The sequence below is a fragment of the Culex pipiens genome, chromosome 2 (assembly GCF_016801865.2).
Source record: "Culex pipiens pallens isolate TS chromosome 2, TS_CPP_V2, whole genome shotgun sequence".
Lineage (NCBI taxonomy): Eukaryota > Metazoa > Arthropoda > Insecta > Diptera > Culicidae > Culex > Culex pipiens.
Window position 1 is genome coordinate 149,940,002 of NC_068938.1, and position 26,651 is coordinate 149,966,652.

Below are 26,651 nucleotides of genomic sequence, written 5' to 3' on the forward strand. Positions count from 1 at the left end.
CGCATTAGTGGCCAAAATGCCTCAAAAATTGAAATTTTTGAAAAAATCTTTTTTTACGGGTTAAATCCTATATAAAATTGAAGGGCGGAGCGCTAGCTCCTGTTACGTCCAATCAAGCTCATATTTGGGATTTGGGCTCAGTATGCCCACCGGAACAAACCCCTGAATGCCCGCCAAAAAGTCAATTTTGTTACATCCTAGTAAGTAATGAAATTAATTAAAAATGCATTCCCTTGCGTTTAGAATCATTTTTAGCAAGTTTGGGTTAACTAAAAAATCTTTTAAATTTTTGAAAATTTTCAATGCTTGGTATCGCACAAAGTTTTTTTCGCTAAAATTTTTGGTTTGTCAAATCTTCCATTTTTTGAAAATAATGATAGCAAAACAACTGAACTAGTGGTACTTTTTGCATTCAAATCTTGATTCAAATATTGAGACTTTGGCTTGTTATTTCAATTTTTTTTTTGCCCATTTTCATTGTCTCTTGGCCCTGGGGAAAGTCGAGGCGAGAATGAAAACATAATTTTCAAACTTCAAGCATAATCATCTAATTTTTCCCCACATCACAAAATGCTTGGTACAGTTAAATGCTACAACCAGAAATTTGCAAAATTTCATTGAATTCATTAACATAATATTCTTCTTAAAATTACACGTATTTATCGGATCTGTGGTTTGCAAAAAGCCATAATGTTCCTCTTATGACGAGGAGAATAGCATCTAACTCAGCACTTTGATGAGCAATTATAGCTCATAAAAAGCGACTGAAATCGAGTGATGCATAGATCAATAGCCCTCGTTCCTGTCTTCCAAACATATTGCTAAAATTTCTACAACTTTTTGTCAAATTCGAGAGAGCAATTTAACATCCCATAAAAAATCCCTGGGAATTTCCAGTTTAAAAATATTTCCCGAAAATCTAGAAATATGAAATTCTGACGGGATTTTTAGTAGCTAATTAAAAATAATTTATTTCCTGAAATTATCTATCACGAAAGATTAAATTAGAAATGGTGAAATCAATTTTCGTATAATGTTATAGCTATTCGATGTCCAAAAAAGTCAAAAGATACTGATATAGGTTTTGGCAGGTGCACACTATCACAAAAAATAAATATTTCACAAGATAAGTCAAACATAAACCAAGAGTAAAGTAAAGTTTTTGAAAAAGCAAAAGTTGCTTAACTTAGCTTGCAATTACCAGACTATAAATAACAAGCTTAAATTTAATAAAATAATTAAAATTCCTCAAAAGTATTTGGCCATGCTGCAAGAAAATTCCTTCAAAGACTCATAATTTCGCCAGAACCCCCCTCTCAAAATAAAGCATCCACCATCTCTTCCGTGACGACCTCCCTCAAACGCAAACCCGCCGCCGAGGACCAACGCCAAACGGGTTGTGTGGTTTCGTCGGGTCTCATATGTTTTTGCCGAGCGGGGGAGGGGTGGCGAGAGGGCACATGCGCACCAGCTCGCTTCCCAAATACATCCTTTCTGCACCAGCTGAAGTCGCACACTTTGCGTGTGTGCCATGTCCTGCCCTGCCCGCGTAGCTTTCCGTAATGTATCTGTGCTGATGTGCTTCGCTTCCTTCCTGCAGCAGCAGCTTTCACACAAATTTCTCAGCATTCGACCCGACAGGACGTGCTTTTTTTCCGAGCTGCCACCGCCGCCGTGATTGTGTATGTGTGAGCTTTGTCTGTGTGTGTAGATTGCGTTGATGTCCTCGCCCCTTGAGGGTTAATGCGAAAAAAAGGAAGAGCAAAGTTTTGAAAAGCTAAAAATAACAGTGTCTAGGGAAGAAACCAAGGGAGTTTGGTCTAGGATCGCCGGATTACGGTGACCTGCGGGATTTCTTCGTGGAGTTCGAAGTGTCCCAGCATGGAGTGCAGTGAAGTGTGAAGAGAATCGGAGGACCTCTTCAGCGTGAGACACAAAATTCCAAGTGGACTTCGAGAGGTTTCGAATCCTGCCAGGACTATGACTTCGTTTGGATCGCTGGACGGAACGAACCCGGAGGAAATCTTCTTTTCAACGTACGAGCCGTCGAAGGAAGGTACGGCCCCCTTCGGGAAAGGAGGACAAATGGCCCAACCCCCCTCAGAGCCAGGCCAGATTCGAGAAAAATCAATGATTTAAGGATATATGCGATATATTGCTCATCTTTTTCTGTTCATTCATTTTCTTTGTCCTGTTGAGATAGGCCTTTTCAGGGCACAGATTTCGCTTGCTTTTCTTGCCTTTGTGAACGCAAATTGCCTTCTTTTTTCCCCAAAAAATCTGTCCACTCATCCAGCTCGGCACTCTCTCGCTGTTGCACACGGCCGGTCACTTTTCCAACAATTTCCATTTCTTTTTTTTTGTCCAATTTTTTGCTGCTGCCCCGGCTGGAAATTTCGCCCACAGAAATCCTCGAGTATGCGGTCAAGATTGGCATCGATCCGGAAAACGAAACCAACCTGATCTATCTGGCCCGCCAGGGGCTGCTGCATCCGCTGCCGGAAAACTGGAAACCCTGGTGAGTACACACACACACACACACGGAAAAATGTAGAAAAATATCGATAGGTTAAAATTAGTTTTCTATGAAAAAGTTGAATTTCCCCCGAGGGAGGGGATGCTGCAAAGTTTAATTAGATTTCAACCGGGGCCTTTTTGTTCTAAAAAGGGAAATTTAGTCATACGTAACCTGATTCGGGGAAAATCGTCTTCTTCATCTTCTTCGATGAGGGGGTTGTTGGACTCGCCACAGTCTCGCTCCGTTATAGAAATTATATAATAAAGAGAATATATTACGGGCTGAGTTTGACATGGGGTGCGGTGCCGACAATGGAGAAAAAAAAAAGAGTTCAGCGATGTATATTTTTATTGGATGAAATGTTGCTTTTTTTGGCCTCTACCTCTAGTACGAAACTTACCTTCTATAGGCTGGGATGATGGGTTCATGGTAGAATTCGCGCTGTCACTTGGGTCGTTTGCGAAAAGCTTCTTATCGGTTAGGAGATTGTTTGGGCGAGATTGGAACAAGTTTTTCTTTTATGATTAATGCAAGGTTGGATTTTCTTTGCGAAGCTGGCTTGCACGCGTTATGGCTAAATCATTATTGCTGAACTATTATCTGGTATCATGGAAAGAAAATGAGAAAAATGTCAAAATCAAATGAAATGTTTAAATAAAATCTACGATTGAACAATTATCTTCAAGCATGCTTCTCCATAATTTATTTGAACGAGCTATTAAAAGGAGACGCATAACATTATTCGTTTTTAACAATTTTGTTTTCTTTTTTTGGAAAATATGTATTCTTTAGAATTGTTTTCATGTGAATATAGTATAGACGGATAACATAACTAATAAGATTGCTCAGTTATTTAAAACTCAAAAGTTAGCTTTGTTAAAATGCATTTTTCTTCTTAGTTTCAATTCGAAAGTTACATTCTACAATTTTGTGTAATGCAAAATCGGATATTCACAGTTGAATGTTGAAACAGATATTCAAAGTTTTTAATTATTGCCAGATATATAAACTCTAGTTAAAGTAAAAATGCTTTTTGCAAGGGCTTTCTTTGAAGCAAAAATGAGTGTCAATGTGCCTGCGCAGTAATTTTTGTCAATTTTTGTAGGTCAGTGTTATCAATCACTCTTTAATAAATACTTTGCAATTTCGTTTTAAAAATACTTTTTTTCAATCACTTTATATTGACAAAATTGCCTAACTGTCACCTTCACCAGCAATAAAAGTGCTGAATAATTCATTATGGCATTCGTCAGAGTGCTGAAAAGTTCAACTTTTCAGCACTTGTTACAGTACAGTTTTATTTTAAAATAAAAAAAAAAAAACATTTGAAAACGTTAAAAACTCATGAGTTTTCGGAAATCGATTTTCATTGCATGTTTTGATTTAGATAAAACTTAGTCCATCGATTTCTGAGGTCCAAATAGCCATTTTCCATAATTCTAGAGTTTTTTTTTTTTGAAAAGGTCCAAAGCTATTGACTATGTTTATAGGACCTTTAAAAAACTCTAGAATTGTTTTCTCCGTACAAATTTAGCCGGAAATAGGTATCTTGAAAATGAACTTTCTTATCGATTTGGTGTCTTCGGCAAAGTTTTAGGTTATGATTAGAAATAATCCGGAAAAGGTACACTGAAAAATATCCCTTTTTAAATTACCTTTTTTCACAAAATACGATTTTGACAAACTTGAAATCCTTCTTTTTGCCTTCCTCACCTTACTGAGGAAAGGCTATAAAATCACTCGAAAAATGAAATTCATAATTTGACCTCACCTCCGTGTAAGCACGAGAGCAAGCAGCAGTCAAGTGCTCAGTGCTCCATCGTTTTTTCGATTTTTTTCGCCGTAAATTACCGTGATTACCCGCGAGTTTGCTCCTGCAGCATGCCAAAGGCCGGCCGTGGCCGTGGCAGTTCGAGTGCGGCCTCGAAAAACCCGCGAAGTTCGTCTACCGGCCGTGTGCAAAAAGGTAAACAAACCAACGCCGTGTCGACCGCCATCGCGCAGGGGAGCGTGAGCGCAGAAGGCATCGACAAAAAGTTGCTACATCCCGGATATGTTCCAAGATCACCAGTGCGAACCCGTTCCGGTACTTCCGGTGCCACGACCAACACGTCAACATCCGCCAACATTCCCATCAGGAACGAGTTCCAGATGCTGAGCGACGACGAAGAAAACAACAACAACAACACCGACGGTAGCAGCACTACCGACGACGACGATGACGATCGTCGTGCACGGAAAAAAGTGCCGACGCCAAAAACGAACAATTCTCCAAAGGAACGTAGACCACCTCCAATTTTTGTTTTGGACACGTTGGTGGACGATATTGACGAGTTGCTGGAAGGCCTCGGATATTGTCTGAAAATCGGTAAGTCGTCAGTGCAAGTCTACACATTTGACAACAAGAACTTCGACCTGGTTGTGGAGAAATTGAAGGGTAAAAACTTCAAGTTCTACACATTCGACCCCGTGCAGAAGACAGCCGTTAAGGTCGTCTTGCAGGGGTACCAAGACCGCCCGATCTCCGACCTCAAGAAGGACCTCTCGGGTGCTGGAATAACGCCGCGTGACATAAAAGTCCTCTCGCGGAAGACAACAGTCACAGGTACACACACACTGTACCTGTTGTACTTCGACCGCGGCACCGTCAAGATTCAAGACCTGCGACGAACTAAGGCGTTGGACGGGTTTTGGGTAAACTGGCGGTTCTACTCAAAGAACCCGTCGGACGCAGCACAATGCCACCGTTGCCAGAAATTCGGCCACGGCTCGCGTGTGAAGTGCGGTGAAACACACCTCTCTGAGGCGTGTGCACTGCCGTGCAAGGCGGACCTGGGGGACAAGGCAGAGCAAACCAAGGCGCGCATCAAGTGCGCCAACTGTGGAGGTAACCATACCAGCAACTACCGTGGATGCAGTGCACGAAAAAATTACCTCGAGGAGCAGGAAAAGAGGAAGAAGAAAGCAGCAGCGTCCCACCCTCCTCAGCGAAGTACGAGCGTAACCGTGCCGGCTGCTGGGCAGCGTACGGTTCCCGCGGACAACTCAGCATTCCCCCCTGGCTGGGGGCGATCGTTCGCCAGCGTGGTCGCTGCCGGTAGCGGCAATGCGGCCCAGCAAGAAGTCACCGGGGAAGATCTCTTCACCCTGCCAGAGTTCTTTGCTCTCGCGGGGGAGATGATGTCGAGGTTTCGGACCTGCCGTAACAAGGCGGAGCAATTTCTAGCCCTTGGGGAGCTGATGATCAAGCACATCTACAAAGGATAAAATACTGTGATGTAGTTATAAGCTTTTTCTCTTTCTTTCCCCTTTCCTTTGCAATTTTAGCAAGTTTTTTTTTTTAATTTTTCTTGCTCTTGTTAGTGCCATAGTTATAGAAATAATTGTTCCAAAATGGATTATGGTGCAACACACAGCTGAAAGGAACTCCAAAACTCTGTTATGAACTGCAAAAGAACTGATTGTATCTTGATTATTCACTAATAAGACCGAATCTATCTAATCAGACCCTAGCGCAGCCAATCTTTCGAAGGGATCCTGGAGAGTGCCTTAGGTTAGATGACGCCTAGCACTCTTCTTGTCATTTATTAACATTTGTAGTGCGCCATTGCATCGGAATGCATTGAAACATCACAAGCGTTAAAGCGGCCAGGCCTACTGCGTAAAGCCGTATCGCAGAGATGACTCGTAATTGGGTTGAGTTTGAGCACTGAGTGTTCGAACAACAACACAATTCTGAATCGACAGGGGAGGAAGAAGCGTGGGGACACACCACGCTCCGAGATTTGGTTGTATTCGTTGGGAGCACCATGCTAAGAAGGTTTGGTACTCCGGGACCCTCTGGGATGGGACATTGTATTTCCACGAATGCCCTGGACACTATTTGCCGTGGTTATAGCGCCACAACTCGCTCACTGATTGTATCTTGATTATTCACCAATAAAACCGAATTGAATTGAATTGAATAATTTGACCTCGTAGACCCACCTTCACGTATACATATCGACTCAGAATCATGTTCTGAGCAAATGTCTGTGTGGATGTGTGTAGGTGGGTGGACAAAAAATTGTCACTCGATTATCTCCGGACTGGATGAACGGATTTTGACCGTATTAGTCTCATTCGATCCGTCTTGGGGTCCCATAGGTCTCTTTTTAAAATCAGCAAGTTTAGTAAAGTACTTCAAAAGTTATGCTAAAAAACGATTTAGGAGTATGTACGGAAGATTGTAAAAAGGGAGGTTTTTGCAAGAAAACCTATCATGCTATACATATTGAAAAGACCTTTCCAATGAGCCTAAAACATTGAAGATCTGACAACCCTATCAAAAGTTATTAGCACTTAAGTGTTATTTATACGCTTTTTGGAGGCCGGATCTCAGATATTTCAATGAAAATGATGTCCGGGTCCCTTTAGCAACCCGCCGTTAGTTAGATAATCGAAAGACCTTTCAAATGAGCCTAGAACATGGAGGATCTGACAATCCTATCAAAAATTATTTGCACTTAAGTGATATTTATTCACTTTTTGGAGGCCGGATTTCAGATATTGTGATAGAAATATTTTTCTGAATCTTCCATGCGAACTATCGTTGGATTGGGTTTTTTTATCAGACCTTGCCGATGAGCCAGAAATATTAAAGGTCTGCGAACCCTATCAAAAGAAATGAGTAATAAAGTTGATTTGTTAAGTTAAGTTGACATGTTAAGGGGGAATGTTGCTATTTTTACTGAATGTATTGACTTTATGAATGTGAGGAAGGCACCAACCACCTAAAGGTGGATTAAGTAACATTTTTTAATATTAAATTAGATAAAAAGTGTCAACCTTTGAGCTATAGGGTTTGACGGAAGTTTAGTTTTATGCCAAGTTATGATTTTTTTAAGAACTTTTTTTGGAAAATCTCCAAAATTTCCCGAAAAAAGCTAAATTTAATTTTTCGTTGTAAATTTGACTTTCGATTCAAAAAGTACTTTTGTATTTTTTTATTAAATGCTCCGTTTCGAGCTAGGGAAAATATACCCATTTTAGCCACTCTAAGCCGTTCGACCAATTCTCATCACTTTTGCCGTTTCCGCTATTAAATCAACATTTTCAGATGTATTAACAATGGAGAGTCGCTTGCTCACTTTTATTTCTAGATTAAATTTTCAAAAGGTCCTATCTGCATAGGAAACCCTTGAGGGATAGGTTGTTTTGAAAATTTAATCTAGATTTGAGCTATTTATTACTTCGTTACAGTCAAAAACACTTCATGAAAGCTATTATTCATGATCAAAGTGCTGATAGGCCGATAATAAAAATAGGCTGAGAGAGGGTATATTTCCCCTATTTCAGTTTAACATTTTCAGATAAATTATAGCCAAAATGCGACAATAACACGTCATTTTCAGATGTCAATAACTTAAAAAGGTAATGGAGTTTGACCTCACTCTTGAAAGGATCTTAAAGTAACATTCTAGAGTACATTTGTTGAAAATATCTCGGAAGTCTTTTTTCTTCCACTCATTTTATCTTAATTTGAAAATGAGCATTTGTTTTAATCGTTTTTCAAGAATTAAAATCTAGTGTTTTTTTTTGTAAAGTCCTATACTGCCCATGTTCGCATAAATATCCCATATGCAAAAAAAATAAGCTGAGAAAAACGCACTTGAAATTTGTCCCACACATAAAGCTACGTGTTAAGTTTTTACGAAAAAAACTGAATTTCCTTCTGATTTCTAGGTCAAAGTAATGGATGTTGTAGGCTTTCCTGAAAGAGCACACGATTTTGAACCAAACTGCATCAATAACTCAAAAGTGATGAAAATGCATATGGGACATTTATGCAGTCATGGGCAGTATAAGACCTTAAAAAAACGCTAGAAAATTTCATTTAATGCTCTTTTTGACAAATTTTTATTTTCAAATTCAAATTTGTTTATTTCTTTAGTTATCGTTTAACAATAGTTTTTATAGGTGCAGTACAGAGTTTTGGGGGATCCTTACAGCTGTGACTTATACATTTATCTCAATGGATGGAAATAAAGTTTGTTGAAAAACGAAACGGAAAACAGGAAAACACTCGCAAAAAACCTGTTGCTATTTGACAAGTTTTACCTCCTTAACCTGATAAAAAGTTGTAAACTAACAGGCTCTCGTCACAAATAAACAATCAATAACAATTACAATCAAGTTTTACAATTGTCACAATCTAGTGGTTGTAAAATAAGAAACAAGTCAGAATTGATTGTTTTACTAATTAAACACTAGTAGTAGGCTGCTCTGTTGAAATCAAGACGTTTGAAATGCAACATGCCCAAATTACTTGACCTTCTTAATCAATCTTCCACCGGGGCACTGTCAAGGGATTATCCATAAACCACGTGGACACTTTAGGGGGGGGGGGGGGGGTATGGCGATTGTCCACGCTCCATACAAAAAAGTTTTTTTTTTTATGGACAATTGTCCACGAGGGTGGGGGGGGGGGGGTGAGATTTCAAAAAAAGTGTCCACGTGGTTTGTGGATGGTCCCCAATGATGGTTCTGAATTCAGGGTCTAGAAATAGTGAATTGAAATGAATCACTATAATGTAAAATGATAAATAAAAAAATCACTGTATGTAAAATGATTCTACAAACAACACAAAGAAAACAATTGTTTGATTGAAAACTTCTGAATCAAGATTTGAATGTTTTTTTTTTTCTAAAACAAACATGGCCGCCAAATGGCCGATCGGGAATGATGCCTTCCAGAGCCTTAAAATCGTCGGAATAAAAGTTCCGGTGAAAATCCGGCCATGTCTCGGTTCCCCATGGCCCACCCAGGATTAAACTTCTTTAAATTGATTCCCTGAACTTTTTTTGAATAAGAATAGTCTAGGCAGGACTTGGGGAAATAGCCGCGTTCCGAGATGTGAACGTAATCGCCTTTTCCCGATTTTATCCCCATTCCCCATCCCATTCTACCTGATTTGTTATGTTAAAAAGTGAAACTCGTGTGCAACTTTCTCAAACCCTTGAAAATGTTAATTTTATTTTTAAAATCACGACTTACATTTGAGAAGGACTTGAAAAGAAAAATAAAAAGAGATTGTTTTATTTATTCATTTTTTCAAATCGATTATTAACAAAACATCTAGGCAAGTAAAACTCGATAAACAACATGTTCGTCAATTTAAAGATAACTTGCAATCTGTCAACGTTAGCATAACTGCAATGATGTCTGATGTATTTTGTGATAGTTTCAGGCATGATATTTAGGTTTTTTAGGTTCTTTTATGTTCTTAAAAAAGAAATCAGCAATAATGTTGGTAAACTTCAGCCACGTGTGTCATGTCAATAGTCCAACATCTTAGGCGAAAAAAACCAATGTTCAAAACGTGCTCCTCCGGATCATCATGTAACGGGGAGCGTAACTGGGCCACACGACTCCGGCACAAATCTTGCGCCGGAAGTCAATTTTTCACCACTTGCCATCGCTCCGTCGCCGTCCCATTCCGGCGCTCAACCACGCAAAATGCAATTCATCTGGAAGAAAATGCAAAATGAATTGCATTTGCCCGAGCTGTTACACAACTTCCTGACAAAGTGTATCCTGTGCCAGGCCGGTCGGTGATGGTGGTGATGGCTTAGAGAGGGATGAAGTTATTTCTGTGTTTCGTCGGTCACCGGCAGGGGGAAAATAGAAAAGCGGCCTGCAAAATGCACCGTCATGTGCCGTTCGAGTCGGGCCGTGTCCGTGCATTCCGAGGTGGCGTGTTTCATAAAACAAGGGACCACCTTCCTGCTCCTCCTCGTACTCCTCGAGGACCTCGTCATCTCTCAACATCCTTGGAGAATTGAGTGTGTGTGTTTGTGGGAGTCGTGTTGACAGCTTCCTACATGGCCTTACAAGGGGAGATTCGCCAAGGAGCAAAGTGGGTGGAAATTTTCTTTTCTCATAAATCTGTTGTTCCAATGCAACATCACCCTGCCTTTTACGTGGGTGCATGGGTGTGAATTACTCTCAAGGATTACCTCACTTCACACTCTCTTGAAATTTGTTACGGAAATAGATTAGAGGTTGGACAGTAAGATGCAGTTTGTGCTAAAACGGAAATCTTCATTGGGAATCCAGTGTAAAATAAATTTACGAAAATCAATTTTTCCCTTGAAAGTTTATTGTAGTTTCACCTACTGCACATCATCTTGCGTCATAATGGTGTCCTTGTGAAATCACCATAAAAACCCACCGCACAAGTGTGTGTGTATTTTTATAACTTTTTCGCAGCACTCGCCCACGCTCGAAGTGCTGGTGCTCGGCTTGAATTTAAATCATTTATGCTGATGGAAAAGCTCATATCAGTGCACCAGTTAGGATTGACGAACGAACCCAGCGGGTGTGATTTGAATGAATAAGTTACACCAAGTGTGGGTTGGTGAAGGAATTAAATGATTAGTAAATTAAAATTAAAATAACGGGCACCGACCCTGGGTTAATAGTTTTGATAAATTTCTACAGGTGAGACAGGCAAGCCCATTCTATCCAATAGCTGGGCTGTCGTTTTACTTCGGAATGACGTATATGTCATCAAACATATTTTATGGTAGACATTTTTCTGCGAAGTATGCTGTGCTGCTGGCCCCTTTTTTATGAGATTTTCATTATTCCGCTAATCATTTTTTTAAATCAATCTGGTTTCACCACTAAGAAACTTGTTTTACTGAAAATTTATATAAATTAAAAAAAAAGATATTTTTGAATTCTGTTCCAATAACACTTAAAACATGGTATTTAGAAAATAATTTTCACTGCTCATAGTAGTTCGTTTTCAGGAACAAAACACTTTTTTCATCAAAAAATCGCAAAATGCTTCCTTACGTTTCACGACTTTTTACAATTTGTGATCTCAAAAATTCAAATTCGTTATAAGTCTGAAGTGCCCCATTTATTTTTTAATCCAAAAATAAAATCTATTTATTCAAAATGTTTGATAATTTACTGCAAAGGCAACGAAATAATAAAAAAAATGTCATCTGATTTAACCTGTTCTGTTTTCCTTAAATACATATCTGGATCGAAGCGTAAGGAAGTGCGTGCTATGACGTTGAAAATTTCACTGTTGTTTTTTTCCCCAAAAATTGAGTTATCTTTTAAAAATTAAAATAATTATGCCATAACACCGACCAACACAATTTTTGCACAGGCTCAACTCGAGGGAAAAAAACTTTAGGGTCCTCAGAAACACGTGCACCTTGAATTTTTCAAAAAAAAAATTAGACAGGACCGAATGTTTTTTCTCAATGTCTGTATGGAGAATTAGTGCTGATCGCTACTCCCACATATATTGCATGCAATTTTTGTTTGTATGCAACAGCGACGAACCGCCCTGCACAATTTTCATCACAATAACATAGATCCGGCTTCTGGAAAGTGTTAAAGTATCACTTAAGTGCTCATAACTTCTAATAGGGTTATCAGAAGAGCAATTCTCTACGAAATAGGTATTTTTTCTTTAATTTTTGAATTTTTAATCTGGCTGAAACTTTTTTGGTGCTTTTGGTATGCTCAAAGAAGCCATTTTGCATCATTAGTTTGTCCATATAATTTTCCATACAAATTTGGCAGCTGTTCATACAAAAATGATGTAAGAAAATTCAAAAATCTGTATCTTTTGAAGGAATTTTTTGATCGATGTGGTGTCTTCGGCAAAGTTGTAGGATAAGGACTACACTGAAAAAAAATTATACAAGGTAGAAATAAATATGATGATTTTTTATTTAACTTTTTGTCACTAAAACTTGATTTTCAAAAAACAGTATTTTTAATTTTTTGATGTTTTAGGGGACATTAAATGCCAACTTTTCAGAAATTTCCAGATTTTGCAAAAAATCTTTGACCGAAATTTTTGAATCAATACTGATTTTTTTTTCTAAAAATCGATATAATGTATGTATGTATGTATGTATGATCCCCATACCCGCAGGCAACTTGGTCCCGAAACACATGTGAGCGCTAGGTGAACAATTCGATCATCTTTTACTCCGTAATCTGTACACCCACGTGCATAAGTTTTTTTGCACGAATTTTAATGCTACAAATACCGGCGCATAGATCAAAATGGTTTCCCGCTTCCCTCCCCAAGCACCGGAAATTTGTAGCGGGTGTAGGGACACTTTGCATAGACGCCCTTGCTCCCATCACGTCACTGAGGGTATGGAGCGACGAGAAATTAATAAGCATGCCCCCTCAGTCGAACCTTCATTAGAGAAGCAGGCAATCCACAACTCACAGCGAACGACCAAGGGAACACCCTACCGCGTATATAATAAGGTTGGCGTGGTTGTCTTCAATGAATTGTCTATATGTGTGTGTAAATGAACATGTTTTTTGTATAAAAATGGAAAGCTCACACCAAAAATCAGTGTCTTCACATAGATTTCAGATCTGAGACGGGCTTCAAAATGTTCAACTTGAAGTCATGGTAAATTCAAATCTTCATTCTTGAGTTGCTTTACTTCTCCGTCCGTGATTCCTGATACTTTTTTCGCGATCCATCCGAGATATTCTTCTCAGTCGGCTCCATGTATCTTCTTGTACACTTGGCCAGCTTCCGCTGGGCCTTCACAGATGATTTAGATTTGATAGCTATCGGCACCCGGTACACATCCGGCGTAAAACTGCCCGTAACGTGAATGTAGGCACGCAGTTTTTTCTAAAAATTGATGTAATGGTCGCAAAAATTCTTTTCGAAAACAATATTTTCTTTTTTTTTAATCAAGACTAACATTTCAAAAGAACGTAATATTGAATGTTTGGTCCTTTTGAAATGTTAGTCTTGATTTAAAAAAAATGAAAATGCTGTCTTTGAAAAAATCGAAATTTGTGAGACTTGATAAACATCAATTCCAGATTTTTTTTTGTTGTTTATAGGACCTATTCAGAAAAAAACTGGAATTTTCCTCTTTTTAAATCTTTGTATGGCAATATCTCAGCAATTAAGGATCGTATCAGAAAAGTTCAAAAAAAGCAAAATATAGAGAATTTTCTCAGCTTTTCAAAAATATTGTTATCAAAGGTGGGCCAACATGGGCACTAATTTAAAAAAAAAGAACAACTGCGCCTAAATGGCTTTAACTTGAAACGGTGCACTTCATCAAAATTTGACATAAGTATTATTTGATTGCAAATTCGATTTTACATCGAAAAATGAAGTTGAAAATTTTTTGAGACCAATATTCCGATCTAAAAAAAAATGTATTGATTCAAACATTCATAACTCAGTCAATGATTTGTTGCACAACCTGGAAGTTTCTGAAAATTTGGCATTTGATTTCACCTAAAACATATAAAAAAATAAAATAAAAAAAATAGTGTTTTTTTGCAAACCAAGTTTTAGTGACAAAAAGTTAAATAAAAAATCACCAAATTTATTTACCGCGTATCATTTTTTTATCAGTATAGTCCCTATTCATACCTGCAACTTTGCCGAAGACACCGAATCGATCAAAAAATTCCTTCAAAGGTACACTGCCGTTCTACGCATAATTGTCCCATGCACGAGGTGGTCACTCCAAATATATTGCATTTATTTCATAAGTTGATCCGTATGTGCATCCATATTCACGTGTATACATGATTCCTGTATGAATTTTATTTCAGTGTTTTTACAGCTGTCATCGCAAACGCGCGCTCTGCTGATTGTTTACAAACAAAAAAAATCACTTCAATTTTGCTCCGGCCACATTTTTTGAATTGTAAGGAGTAATCGGGAATAATCGGGACGGGATACCAAGATCCCGCAGGAGACGGAAGACGACCGTGCGGTGGTGGTGTTGGACTACCAGCGGAAGGGCAAGCGCCCCGTCATCAAGACTACGACACGACAGACGTACTTTTTGCTCGTGATTGGCCTGGTTGTTCCGGAGAAGCTCAAGCCGGGCGATGAGAGTGAAGAAGGACTCGTACGTCGTATTTCATCCTGGACACTTCCGGCCGAGTATGACGCGCTCGTCAAGGCGATGGAGGTGGACGAACGGCCCACCGAGCACTACTCGGACATTGGCGGGTTGGACAAGCAAATCCAGGAACTAATTGAGGCCGTCGTGCTGCCGATGACGCACAAGGACATGTTCAAGATCCTGGGAATTCATCCGCCGAAGGGAGTGCTGCACGCTTTCGGCTGGTGCCTGTAAGGCGCAAAAAAAGTCGACCTTCCTGAAGCTGGCCGGCCCGCAGCTGGTGCAGATGTTTATCGGAGACAGTTTCAAGCTCGTCCGGGACGCGTTTGCACTAGCCAAGGAAAAGTCGCCGGCGATTACTTCCTGCACGCAATTACGCTGCAGACGCATCTAACTGTTTCATATGCATGTTTTAAATTTATTTTACCTAATTTGGTCACCTGGAGTTAAATGAGAGACGAACATTGAAGTTTCTTGGATTTTCTTTTTATTTGTGGTTTCAACTGTATTTTTTTGTATTGTTAAATATAATGAAAAAAAAAAACAATAATCATGGCGTACGGTTGTTATTTGCCGAATTTGTCATTTGTCTGACCATGTGCAGAAGCACCTTAAAGGTGCGCGCGGAAACCTTCTGCATTCTTGGCCTTCACCTTCGCTTAAACTCCATCCTCCGCTCCGTTCAAACATTTAGACTTGTAACCTTCGTAACCTCGTGGTCACTTCCAATCCACGGCAGCGACCGTGCCGTGACCTTCCGCTTTTCCCCACGCTGCTCCCCGTTATCCGCCGTCGAACTGTCCGACTCAAAACCCTCACCCCCTTCCCCATTCTCGCTGCCAATGCTTAACGAATCCGACGAATCCGTCACGACCTCCAGCTTCACCGGCACGACTGTCGGCGAAAATTCAGCCAACTTTTCAACACCGCCCACACAATCCCCGCAAATCTTCGTCACCATGTCCCAGCTGTTGATCTCAACCCCTAAACAATCCCGCACCGTTTGCACCTCATCCGCCACGCTCCCGCCGCCGCCCGGAAACAACTCGACCAACGTCACACGCCATCCGCCTTCAAGCAGAACCGGCACACGTCCTCGTCTTCCTTGTCCTCCGGGGTTCTCGACGTAACTGTTGCAGTGCAGGTCTCGCGTCCGGAAGGCGTGCTGCGCGTCTACGCGTTCGGCACAGCCGGCGCAAATCCGCACCGTCGGATCGACTTCCGGTGAAATCTGCAAAGGCGGAACGATTAGAAATGAAGCAAAAGATCGGAGGATTACTCACCCCAAGTCCGAGGCAGTCGATGGTCTTGTCGGCAATTTCTGGGTCGGAGCGCAGATCCGCACTGGGCTTCTTGCACAGATTGCGGGGAAGGTTGTTGCGAGGATCGGTTCCACAAGTGAAAAAAAATACCTCATGCTCGAAAAATATTGGAGCGGTGACAGTTTGTAAACGAAGGAAACAAACAAGTGACAGCTCTTAACTGTCATTATCCACACTGAACAAAATGTTGTGCCGAATATCGTGCAGGTGAATAATATTTACCTATATTCACGATATTTACGGAATATTTACGGAAGTAAATCCAATGCGCTACGGATCAACCTTGTGCCCAACCCCGTGGTCCCATGTCATTTTTGGAAGACTCTGACTTTTCATAATTTTTAAGTTTAGTTCTACGTATACTTTCAGAAAAAAAAACACATAAAATATAGTACTTTTTTCGGAAACTCATTGAAAACAACACCAAGATTTTAGAATTTTCATATATAATTTTTGTATGGCCAGCTGCCAAATTTGTATTGAAAGTTATATGGACAAACTAATGATGGAAAATGGCTTCTTTGGGCATACCGAAGGCACCAAAAAAGTTTCTGCCGGATTAAAAAATACAAAAAAAAACCGAATGACCTAAATCTCAGAGAACTGCTCAGAAGGGTCATTAGAAAGAATTAGAAAGGTCTTTAAATTATTTCTTGCTTTTAACATCAAATTCGAGTTCTGAGACCTCATTTTTGTCAAATTTGAGTTGTTGATTGCCTTTTAGCATACCAAATACATTTTCTCAGTATTTCAACACCGCCATTTTGGCCGCCATCTTGGATTTAAAAATTCTAAATGACTTTAGAGAAAAAAAGCTTTTAACATATTTGCAACAGCCTAACTTTAATTCTAATCTCAACTACTAAAGGCCTTGATCAACAATATCAACAAAAAAAGAGAAAACTGTAGATAATTTTTTAAGCTTTTCAAATGTATTTTTTTCAGAGATGGACGAGAATAGACAATTTTTTCAAAAAATAAAAAAATAAAAATGTTTAATGAGAAAATACTTTGTGTTAATTACCACTAATACTTTTTTGTATTTTTTTTTAGTTTGTTATTTGTTGATTTATTGGGTACGATAACTATTAATACAAAATTTCTTTTGATTCCCAATTCAACTTATTAACCCAAAAAATATCTGTGGAAGCTTTTTCGGGAGAATTCTGGATACTTTCCAAAATATCTATTTATTTTTCAATAATTCATATTTATCTTGGCGAAAAACAAAACGTATAAGTCTTGGCAAAAACCAATGAAATGAAAAGTAAATGGCTTTTTTGGACCTAAGGAATCGATGGATAGGACATAGTTTAATTTAAAACAACAAAATTTAAATCAGTATTTAATACTAAAATCAAAAACAGTTTCTGTTCTGCGAAATTCTAAAAAACTGACAACAGTTAAATATAAGAGACTTCAAATGACAGTTCTGGAGTCAATGCACCGCCACCAACATCCGCGCCGGAGATGCATCTGACCCGGTGAGCTTCGTGATGCATATAAGGGACAACCTATGTACAGATGACCTTTCGCAGCAGCATGGCATCGAGCTGCAGCAGCAACAGCAACAAATCTGGAGCATGCGGATAATAATCCTGTGCGCTCTCCGACGTGTCCGGTCGGCGAAACCGGCCAAAGTTATTCAACTCGCTGGAATCGATGGCCGGTTTGGTGGAATTTTTTCAACTTAACTTCGAGAAACTTGCAGTTAAAGCTCCTTGCTCAACTTGAAGCTACAGCTGAAATCGAATCCCTCGCTGGTGATCTCATCGTGGCTCTGCAGGATGTTTCGCAGGGCGAGGTCCTGCATTAATACGAGCAAATATTATAAAAAAAAACTACAGTCAACACTAATGACATTGAAGGTCTCCCCGGAGGTATCGCATTGCCGGCCGACCTCAAACCATCAGCAGACGATGGTTTTTTTTGCTTCTCCACTAAAGGGATGGGGTTGGGCAAATATTTGCACGCTAATTGAGAACGCAACGAAGTAAAAAGTGTTAATGGGAACGGCGCACCCCACTCCTTACGAGAGGATACTTGCAAAGTTTGCACGGAGTTTGATTCGAAGTACTACCCATCGAGTTCGCTAAGTTGAGTTTGTTTAATAATTGTAATTTGGCGAAATAAAGTTGTTATCAGTTTTGGTCCATTTCGCAAAAATGCTTTAAATTTTGTTAAGTTTAAGCTGTTTGGACTGTTGGATATTGTCATCAATTTGCACTACTGAATCATGGTTACCATGTGACTCCATTGTTTTCTATTACTCAAAATGGCTTGATGGAGACGCATGGTATATGTTTGCAGATAGTGGATAAACAAATCAATTCTGAGATAACCTGACTGAAAGTAACTCATATTTCCAGTATTTGTTTTAGAAGAGTGCAAATTTAAAGCTCTTTACCCTTCGATTAGCAAACAGCTCTGTTCAACATATTATCGATTTCCGCTCAGATGTCACTAATCTAAGAGCAAAAAAGCACGTCCCAAATCCCTATCTCCACAAAACAATAAAAAGCTCCACAGTCGTCGTCGTCGTCGTTCCAAGCCCGCACCAGACACCACAATTTGTCCGCATTTCCCGGTGGGTTCTACAGCATTCTCCAACATCCCTCCAGCACCAAGAACTAAAAGGCTTGTGGCTAGAGGCGGTTTCGCAATGTTTTCTGTTCCATTCAACAAACGGTGCTGACAAACAGCCCACCTCCCAATCTCTCTTCTTTTGCCCCAAATAGTAGGACATGATACACATTTTTGTCTATACGACCTCTCTTCTCTTCGCTGGATGCTGCTGCATCTAAAATGCATACAGCAATTTGTGGAGGCTATTTTCCTCTGCAGAGTTGAAATAGTATACGGGTTGTGCCCTCCCTTTTTATTCCTTTTTTCCGCCTTTCAGGCTGAGTGGTTTTTCGTTGGGTTTTTGCCCGACACACCCAAGCCAATAACTCATGAAGGGGACGTATGTAATTATAAACTGAAAAATTGAAGAAAAAGTTACAATCGATGAAAACTGCAAATATTTCTCAGGAAGTTATCAATGAGAAAAGTTTATTTTGGCAAGGAACACACTATTCGGCAAAGTCATATTGCGGAAGAGCACATTCACACAGAGATGAACTTTAATGAGGACATCAGTTCTAGAAGAAAATGACTGTCGGTAAATGAGTCGGTAGTCGGTGCGCTAGAGGACGTGCGAGGAGTATGCAAATATTTGTTCCCCACCCTGCCAGGTCAGGTTCCTCTTTCCACAAGCAAACATTAGAGAAAAAAACTAAAGGATCATACACAATAAAATTAGGGACACACCGTCACCTCTTTTTGACATCTCGTTGAACTATGCATTTTTTTAAGCAAAAGTTTGAAAAACTCGATTTTTACAGCACTCGTCATATTTATCCAACTCAGCAAGCTTCGTTGTCTTGGTTCTGATAAATGTATGGCTCGAACTGAAATATCTTTCTTTTTTTAACTATTACTACGATTACGGGCTACACCTAAGAACAAACATTTACTTAGTAGGCAATTGGGTCCTAAATATTAGCTTAAATTGCTGATATTATTGTTCACAAATATAAAGCTTATTACAAATCTCAAATATAAAATTTAGCTTATAAAAAACTGATCAAAAATGGGTTTTAGCCTTGTTTACCCTTGTACATAAACATTAATGTATTTCCATAGAAGGCTCCATACAATTTTGAGGATATTCAAAAAACTGTTTCTTGAGAAAGAATTTTCTGATAGATTTGGTGTTTCCGGCAAAGTTGTAGGTATTCAAAAATACTAGACCAATAACATTTTATGTTATTTATAACAAGATTTTTGTATTTGTCGTTATGATTTGTTCGTTATTGGATAGTTTTTGTAATGACAGACTTATAATATTTTTAGTTATTCTTCGAACAAACCTTTGTTTTTTTTTTTGTTATTTAACAACTAATCCGATCATCCCAATAACAGTTGGAGGTAATCTTCCATAACAAAAAAATGTTATTCCAAAGTTGTTTTGGATTCCAACCAATATCAGACTAATAACAAATTTGTAAAGATAACATAAACTGTCATTAAACCCTTATGCAAAAATGGATTTTTCAAGAAGATTCCATAACACTTTATGTTAATTTAACAGTACAGTAATTGTTCGGTAACTGGGCTGAGAACGTAGCCCAGTCACCGAATGCTGCTCGTTAACTGGGCCGAACGAAAAATTACGAGGGGACAACCGATGCATAATATTTTCCTAGTGAAATAAAGAATAAAAGTTACTCAAATTTATTTTCAATGCTTCCTTTTGATTTTTCTTTAATTGTGCCTTGAAATCAAATAAAAGTTAACCCCTCGGTCATTAAGGTTTGTTTTGGTTTTTTGACGTCTAGCTACGGCCCAGTTATCGAGCGCCTAGTTAAAAAGCAGCCCAGTGAAACAACGCCCAGTTACCGTACAACTACTGTATTTGTTATTGAAATGGCATGAATTTTGTTATTACCGTCTTCCCAGGATTAATCAAGAGATATCTTCATTTTAAAATGTCTAATTTTCAAGAGTATGGGACCACTCCAAGGAATTTGAAAATTGTCTAACTATATGTTTTTCCCTATAATTTTGCCAATTGAATCTTAATCTGCCAGAATCTGAATAGCGCAAAATTTTCAAAAATCGATTTTTGGGTTTCTATGTAAAATTATCATTTATTTTTTCTCCCTGAACATCACTCCCACTCTGAACTTCTACAGAAGTTCAAAAAACTGAATTTTATAGGTTTTCTATAAGTGTATATTGCGAGATAAAATGTTGGTAACTTCGACAAAGTTGCTTAGATTAGGAAGCCAAACAACTTTTTAGAAGACAAAAAAATCCTAGAAATATTCCTGAAAAGTTTGGTTTTTTATCTCCCTAAACGTGAACCGCCTTATTTTCAACAAATCCACCCCACAGAGAATTTTGGCTCGAGCCTTGAGTCGATCTGGCTCGAGATCGAGCTTGAATGAGTCGCCGCTCGAGCCAAAATTCTCAGTGGGATAAGTTGCTTCTTCCCATTTGCAACAATTCTTCTGAAGACTCCAATACTTAACTACTTTTCAGAATATCCATTTTCCACCTAATTTTGCGATGGACAACTGTGCAATGGCCAGGCCTACTGTGTAAAATTAACCGCTAAGATGATTCGTTGAAATATATTGAATTCATATTTTCTACTAAACCGTTTCCAATAAAAAACTAATCATCCCTTCTTCTCCTTTTCCCCCCTTCCAGCTACAGCAAACAGGTGAAGGCGTACTACTACTACGACCGGTACACGCGCAAATCCCAGTGGGAACACCCGATCGACGTCCTGTACCGCCAGAAGGTCGTCGACACACGCAAAGCCCTCTCGCTAGACCGGTCCGACTCGACATCGCTGGCGGATTCCGGCTTCCGTAGTCTCAAATCCGCGACCAGCACCAACAGTAACAACAACAGCAGCGGAAGTGGTGGCTCCAGCGGTGGTGACGGCGTCGGCGTCGAAATCGAGTCACCTGCCGGTGCGATCGGACCGCCGGTTGATGTTGGTGGTGGTGGGGGTGCCATTAGGAAGGTTCTGTTTGGCGCGGGGTCGGGCTCGGGATCGGTGGAATCCGATCGAGAGGACAGCGTGAAGGAGGTGGATGGGAAGCGAGGGGAGACGGAAAAGGATCGAGACGCTGGTGACGAGGGGGAAGAGGAGGAGGTTGAAGTTGGAGAGGAGGTTGGTAACGAGGAGGAGGAGGAGGACGAGGAGAGTGGAGATTCGAACAAAGAGAACAATAGTCAGCGGTTGGAGATGGTGCTGGGGGAACGGAAGGTCGAGGAGCAGTTGGCGATGTCGCCGAAGATCTCGTTTAATCTTGGGTCAAGTATGAGGGATCGGTCGGAGGGGCAGCTTGGGACGCGAGGGTCGTTCCATGGGTTTACGATCACTGGAACGGGGTCGCAATTTTTGAAGTCGAACAAAAAGCCGGAATTTGATAGCTTGGAGTTTGGCAAGAAGGAGGAAGTGAAGGGCATCTTGAGGGATTCAAGTTTGACGTACATCAGGAACAAGGGAACGCCAAACGAAGATCTGTCGGATGAGCGGAAGAGTGTGCGGTTTGATATCGATTTGAACGCAGAGCTGAAGTCAAACAAGTTGGAAGCGGTGAGGGATGACTCGCTGATCAACTTTGAGGAACTTGTCGAGGGGTATGATAACGGGGATGAAGAAGCTGCGGAAGAATCGGAAAAGAAGAGCTCGACAGAGACCTCGGAAGGAGACTCGGAGGTTAGCGAAGAGGTTGATAGCAAAGCGGAAGTGACGAAGACTGTGGTGAGGCGGTTTTCGGTGGAACGGGTCAGCGATGATTCGATAAGACTGTTGAAGGATTCGATCTCGGATGAGAAGGAACGATACAAGACTAAGCTGGAGGAGGAGTTGACTAGTTTGAGGATTTTGGAGGAAGCTAACATTCAGAACGAATTGGCAAAGGAACGAAGGCGGTGTGAGGAACAGTTGGAGAAGGAGAAGGATAAGCTGAATGATATCCACCAGAAGAACATAGAGGAGATAAAGGAGTTTTATCAAGTAAAGTTAAGCGAGATGAAGGCTGATTACGAGGAGGAGAATGAGAAGGAGTACAGGATCTACAGGGAAACACTGCAAGAGGAGTTTGATAGACGGGTAAAGGAGGTAACCGATGAGCACAAATCAACGATGGCAACACTGCAGAAGAACCACGACGAGATCGTGGAAGAACTCGAGCGTGATTTGAAGACGGAAGAGGAGTTGCTGAAGAAGGAACACGCAACAAATCTAACTGAAATGAAGATCAAACTGGCTCACGAACTGGAAGTTGAACGCCAACGAATGCGTGAAACCGGTGAAGATCGCTTGTACGAGAAGATTCGCTGCGAGAAGCGACTGCTAGAGGACAAATACAAATGTTTGAAGGAGAAGTACACCCGGTTGAAGACTGACGTAAGGATTTCACTGGAACGACGCAAGAAGCGCCGTGAACAGCAACAACAAAGCCTTCTGAGCAATAGCTACGAAACCGACGATCGAACCCATTCCAAACCAACGTCGCATTACCCGTACGAGGGCATGGGTGGACCCTCTTCGCTGATGATGAACTCGGAAAAGTCCTCGATCAGCACTCCACCGCCATCGGCCGCGTCCAAACGCTTCGCCGCCAAGAACAATTACCTGCTGGAGCACAAGAACAAGCTTCTCCCGTACAACGGAGGCCCTCACCAGCAGCAGCAGCAGATCGCTTCTTCCGCTCCGACTTCAGAGCCACGCAAGCCGTTCATCCTGAACAACAACCGCCTTCAAAACACCGACGCCGAAACAAGCCAAAGCGAGACAACCTACTCGAAGAACTACTTCCAAATTCGGAACATCTTCGCGAACGTGCGCGACGAAAACTTCAGCTCCGACTCGGAGTTTGACAAGCAGCACGAAAAGGGCAGCGTTCCGGTGTCCCGGCAGAAGCGAAAACTCTTCACCAAAACCAAGTCCGCGTCGACGTCCAAGCTGAACTCGTCGAAGCACGACCGCGAACGCCCGTGCACTCCGGTCGAAAACCTTCGCATCCAGCTGAAGAAGCTGGAGGAGCTCGAGGACCAAATCCCGGACTGCAACATCGATGCGCCTTACCACCTGCGGTATCCGTTCAGCGATCTGGACAACAACGGCGGTGCCAGCTCGGAGCTGGACTTTTTCAAGCATCGCATCCTGCTCGAGCGGGACTCGGTGATGCGCGCCAAGGAGTCGCTGCGGGCCCAGAAGAACCTGTTCAAGAGCAAGCAGCGGGACATCTCGGTGAAGCACACGATGAAGAACAAGCACACCATGGATCAGATCTTTAGCGTAAGTGTTGTCTTATTACTATAACTTTCCTAAATTTAACAAACGTTCAATTCAATAGGAAGAAAAGGAGCTCACGGAGATGGAGGTGTCGCTGCATCGGACCCGCGCCCTTTTGGGGGAGAAAGTGATTCGGCTGCGGCACCTGGAGCGATCGCTGCAGAAACTGTCGGAAAAGGAGCGGCCACCGCTGCCGGAAGCCATCGAGATCAGCATGCCCAAGCCCAAGGAGACACTTAGCGATCTGTCGTCGTACTCGAGGTAAGTTAAGGAGCTTGGGTTTATTCGAATAAATTCACAAGAATAACCTTCCAGCTCTGGCTTCAGCAGCACCGACGTGCCAACGGAGCACGGCACCGGACGCGGTCACGCCTTCCGGGCAAACGATTCAATCGAGACGTACAAGTACTTGGAACATCTCCACAACGAGATTCAGGACATCTGGAACATTCTAAGTACGTCGCATGAGACTGCCGCTTGAACCATCTTGACACCCTCTTCTCCTTTTTGTAGATCCCTCCCACCAGGGCAGCGGCTACGAGGAGCTGGACTACCTGAACAATCCGTCGCAGCACTTTTGCGACATCGTCATGTCGTCACCGAAGCCGCCGGGCGGTCTGGGCGGCTCCAGCCTGGCCACCCATCCGATACCGGTGCAAACGCAGCAGCGGTACACGGTGAACCTGTTGGAGAAGACGCGCGATCTCAAGAACTGGCTGCGGCAGGCCAAGTCCGAGCACGAGCTGCTCAAGAAGAAGTCGTTTGGGTAAAGGAGGGGTGAGTACACGCTGGGTAAAATTGGGTGAAAATATTTTTGATTTGATTGATGATCATTTAATCAAAAACAAAAGTCACAGTGTACTTAAAACATCCTCACGTTGTCAAGTTTTAGAGATGCTGGTAGTTGATCCTTTGAAAAAAACCCTTGAAAAAACAATACAAAAAGAAATTTAACATTACAAACAGCCCACATCTAGCGTACATGTACTAGTAAACTATAGTGTGATATTAAATTTTAGATAAATTTGATGTTGGTAGATGATCAAACTGTTGTGAGAAGAAAATAAAGGTAGCACACTGTACGGAAGTCCTTGGAAAAAGCAAATCTCTTACAAAAATATGACCATTTAACGTCGATTGGAGACAACCCAGTACTCTTTAAGAACAAAATATTAAACATAAAAAAGATAGAAATTCAAAAATATATATATCTCGACAAGTTCCGTTCATTATGAGCTCAAAATATAAAGTGAATCGTAAAAATATTTACCGTAAAACAATTTGTTTCTTAATTTATCCTATTTTCAAATCACACATCAATTTTTAACGTATGGTATAATCTATGTATCTGTGATTTTTCATCCTCGTTCGTAAGTTTGTGTAACCAGCCGGTGTTTAAAGCAAAGCAAGTGCAGCCGTACTTTTAAATCCATCCAAGTTTATTCAACTGTGAGTATACCTTCTAGGTTCCTCGGGCTGTAAAACCGGTCCCGCTGGAGGAAAAAAAAACAAAAAGTTTGCTTTTATTTAAATATTGTGTATGTGTTTTAGCATTACATTCAAGTGATAAAGAAAAAGATAAAAGTAATATGAGTATATATTCGGAACAAAAGTTTAAATTTTAGAGGACAAGAAGGTAAGACAAATGAAAACGGAAAGCAAAGTGAAAGGAAAGTTGGTCCAACGGTTTTGAATACAAATGTTTTAAACAAAATTAACTAATTGAATATGACAATGATTATTTTAGCATTCCGATTACACTGAAACAAGTAAAAACGCAAATAGCTCTAGTACTAAGGAAATAAAAAACAAATGTTTAAAAATCAAATACTAAACAAAAAATAACAACTGGAAGAAAATCACACAGAAAAGAACCATCTTACGCAAACACTTTTTTTTTGTTGTTAAAGACCCTCAACAATAAAAAAAAACTCATGAAAGAAGACGCAAATTAAGATTTTCATTCAGTTTGTTCATACTCAGGTACTCTCAAATTGTTGCATTCCATCTGCAGAAAACTCAAAATACCATTTACACATTTTCAGTCACACCCTTGCGTACGCTAAAATGAAAAGCATTTCACGTTGTTTGAACTATCCACAAATTTAAAAAAAAAAATCTGTCAAAGGTGATAACACAAAAGTTATTAATCAAAACAAAAAAAATATCTTAGAGCAAGCAAAGAAGTAAAAAATTCAGAAAGGGTTAAATCGATGAGAACCGTAAATCGAGTAGATTTTGGAAGTACCAGGCAAACTAAACAAAATGTTTTTAAATACCACTCCAAAGCTATACCAATAAATAAAAACCCCAGTTTCACAGGATAATGTTACAAGAACATGTATTTTTTTTACTGAATGAAAGAAACTCAATTTACCATACCAAAAAATACGCGGATACATTTTTTTTTAATTTCCGAGCACTTGTGAACAATTCCCCATAATAACAGTGGAAATAGCAACATAAGGTTGAATAACAATCAGTTATTTATTTGTTTTTGCAATATCGAAACTTGTTGTTTTCTTGTTACTTAATGTACGTATTTCCGTAATTTGTCTTTTGTGTTTTAATAATGATCCATTGATACGAGCTTCTCAAAAAAACACAGTAGCTGTTTGCCCCGGTCTAACCTAGAGGTTAGGGACTATCCATAAACCACGTGGACACTTTTTTGTACAATTTCGATACAAAAAAAAAACTTTTTTTGTATGGAGCGTGGAGAACCCACTAAAAAAAAAATTAGTAGTGATCGTCACAAAGCCTCAGATCCCCCTACTTACCCCGACTTTTCGAATCGGAAATAACCGTGAAAGACATTATTCCATTTAGAACACAAATTTTCGTTTCAAAATTTCATGGAATTTATAACTTATTATGTATGTATTATTTTTTACAGTGTAAATTGAGTGTAAACATGTTTTACAGAGTTGTAGAGAAGTTTTTGGTGCACAGAAAAAAAATCATGGTAATATTACATCTGGGAGGGGGTACATCTTTTATGTCAGAAAAAAGGTGTAACTTT

The 26,651-nt window shown here is 40.2% G+C and overlaps 1 protein-coding gene across 1 annotated transcript; it reads left to right on the forward strand.

The window, feature by feature from the left end:
* Positions 1 to 1,198: 1,198 nt before the first annotated feature.
* Positions 1,199 to 25,967, forward strand: LOC120421453 (centrosomal protein of 164 kDa). The gene is made up of 6 exons (XM_039584665.2): positions 1,199 to 2,056; positions 2,407 to 2,518; positions 21,022 to 23,632; positions 23,691 to 23,890; positions 23,945 to 24,084; positions 24,143 to 25,967. The coding sequence occupies exons 1-6, from the start codon at positions 1,981 to 1,983 to the stop codon at positions 24,397 to 24,399; spliced, it is 3,396 nt and encodes a 1,131-aa protein (XP_039440599.1). The 5' UTR covers positions 1,199 to 1,980; the 3' UTR covers positions 24,400 to 25,967.
* The last annotated feature ends 684 nt before the right edge of the window (positions 25,968 to 26,651 follow it).

Bases quoted from the DNA above. Each gene is read 5' to 3' on its own strand.
- LOC120421453 (XM_039584665.2), top strand. From the start codon at position 1,981: ATGACTTCGTTTGGATCGCTGGACGGAACGAACCCGGAGGAAATCTTC. The intron at 2,057-2,406 runs GTACGGCCCCCT...TTTCGCCCACAG, and splicing joins GTACGAGCCGTCGAAGGAAG to AAATCCTCGAGTATGCGGTC. The intron at 23,891-23,944 runs GTAAGTTAAGGA...ATAACCTTCCAG, and splicing joins GATCTGTCGTCGTACTCGAG to CTCTGGCTTCAGCAGCACCG.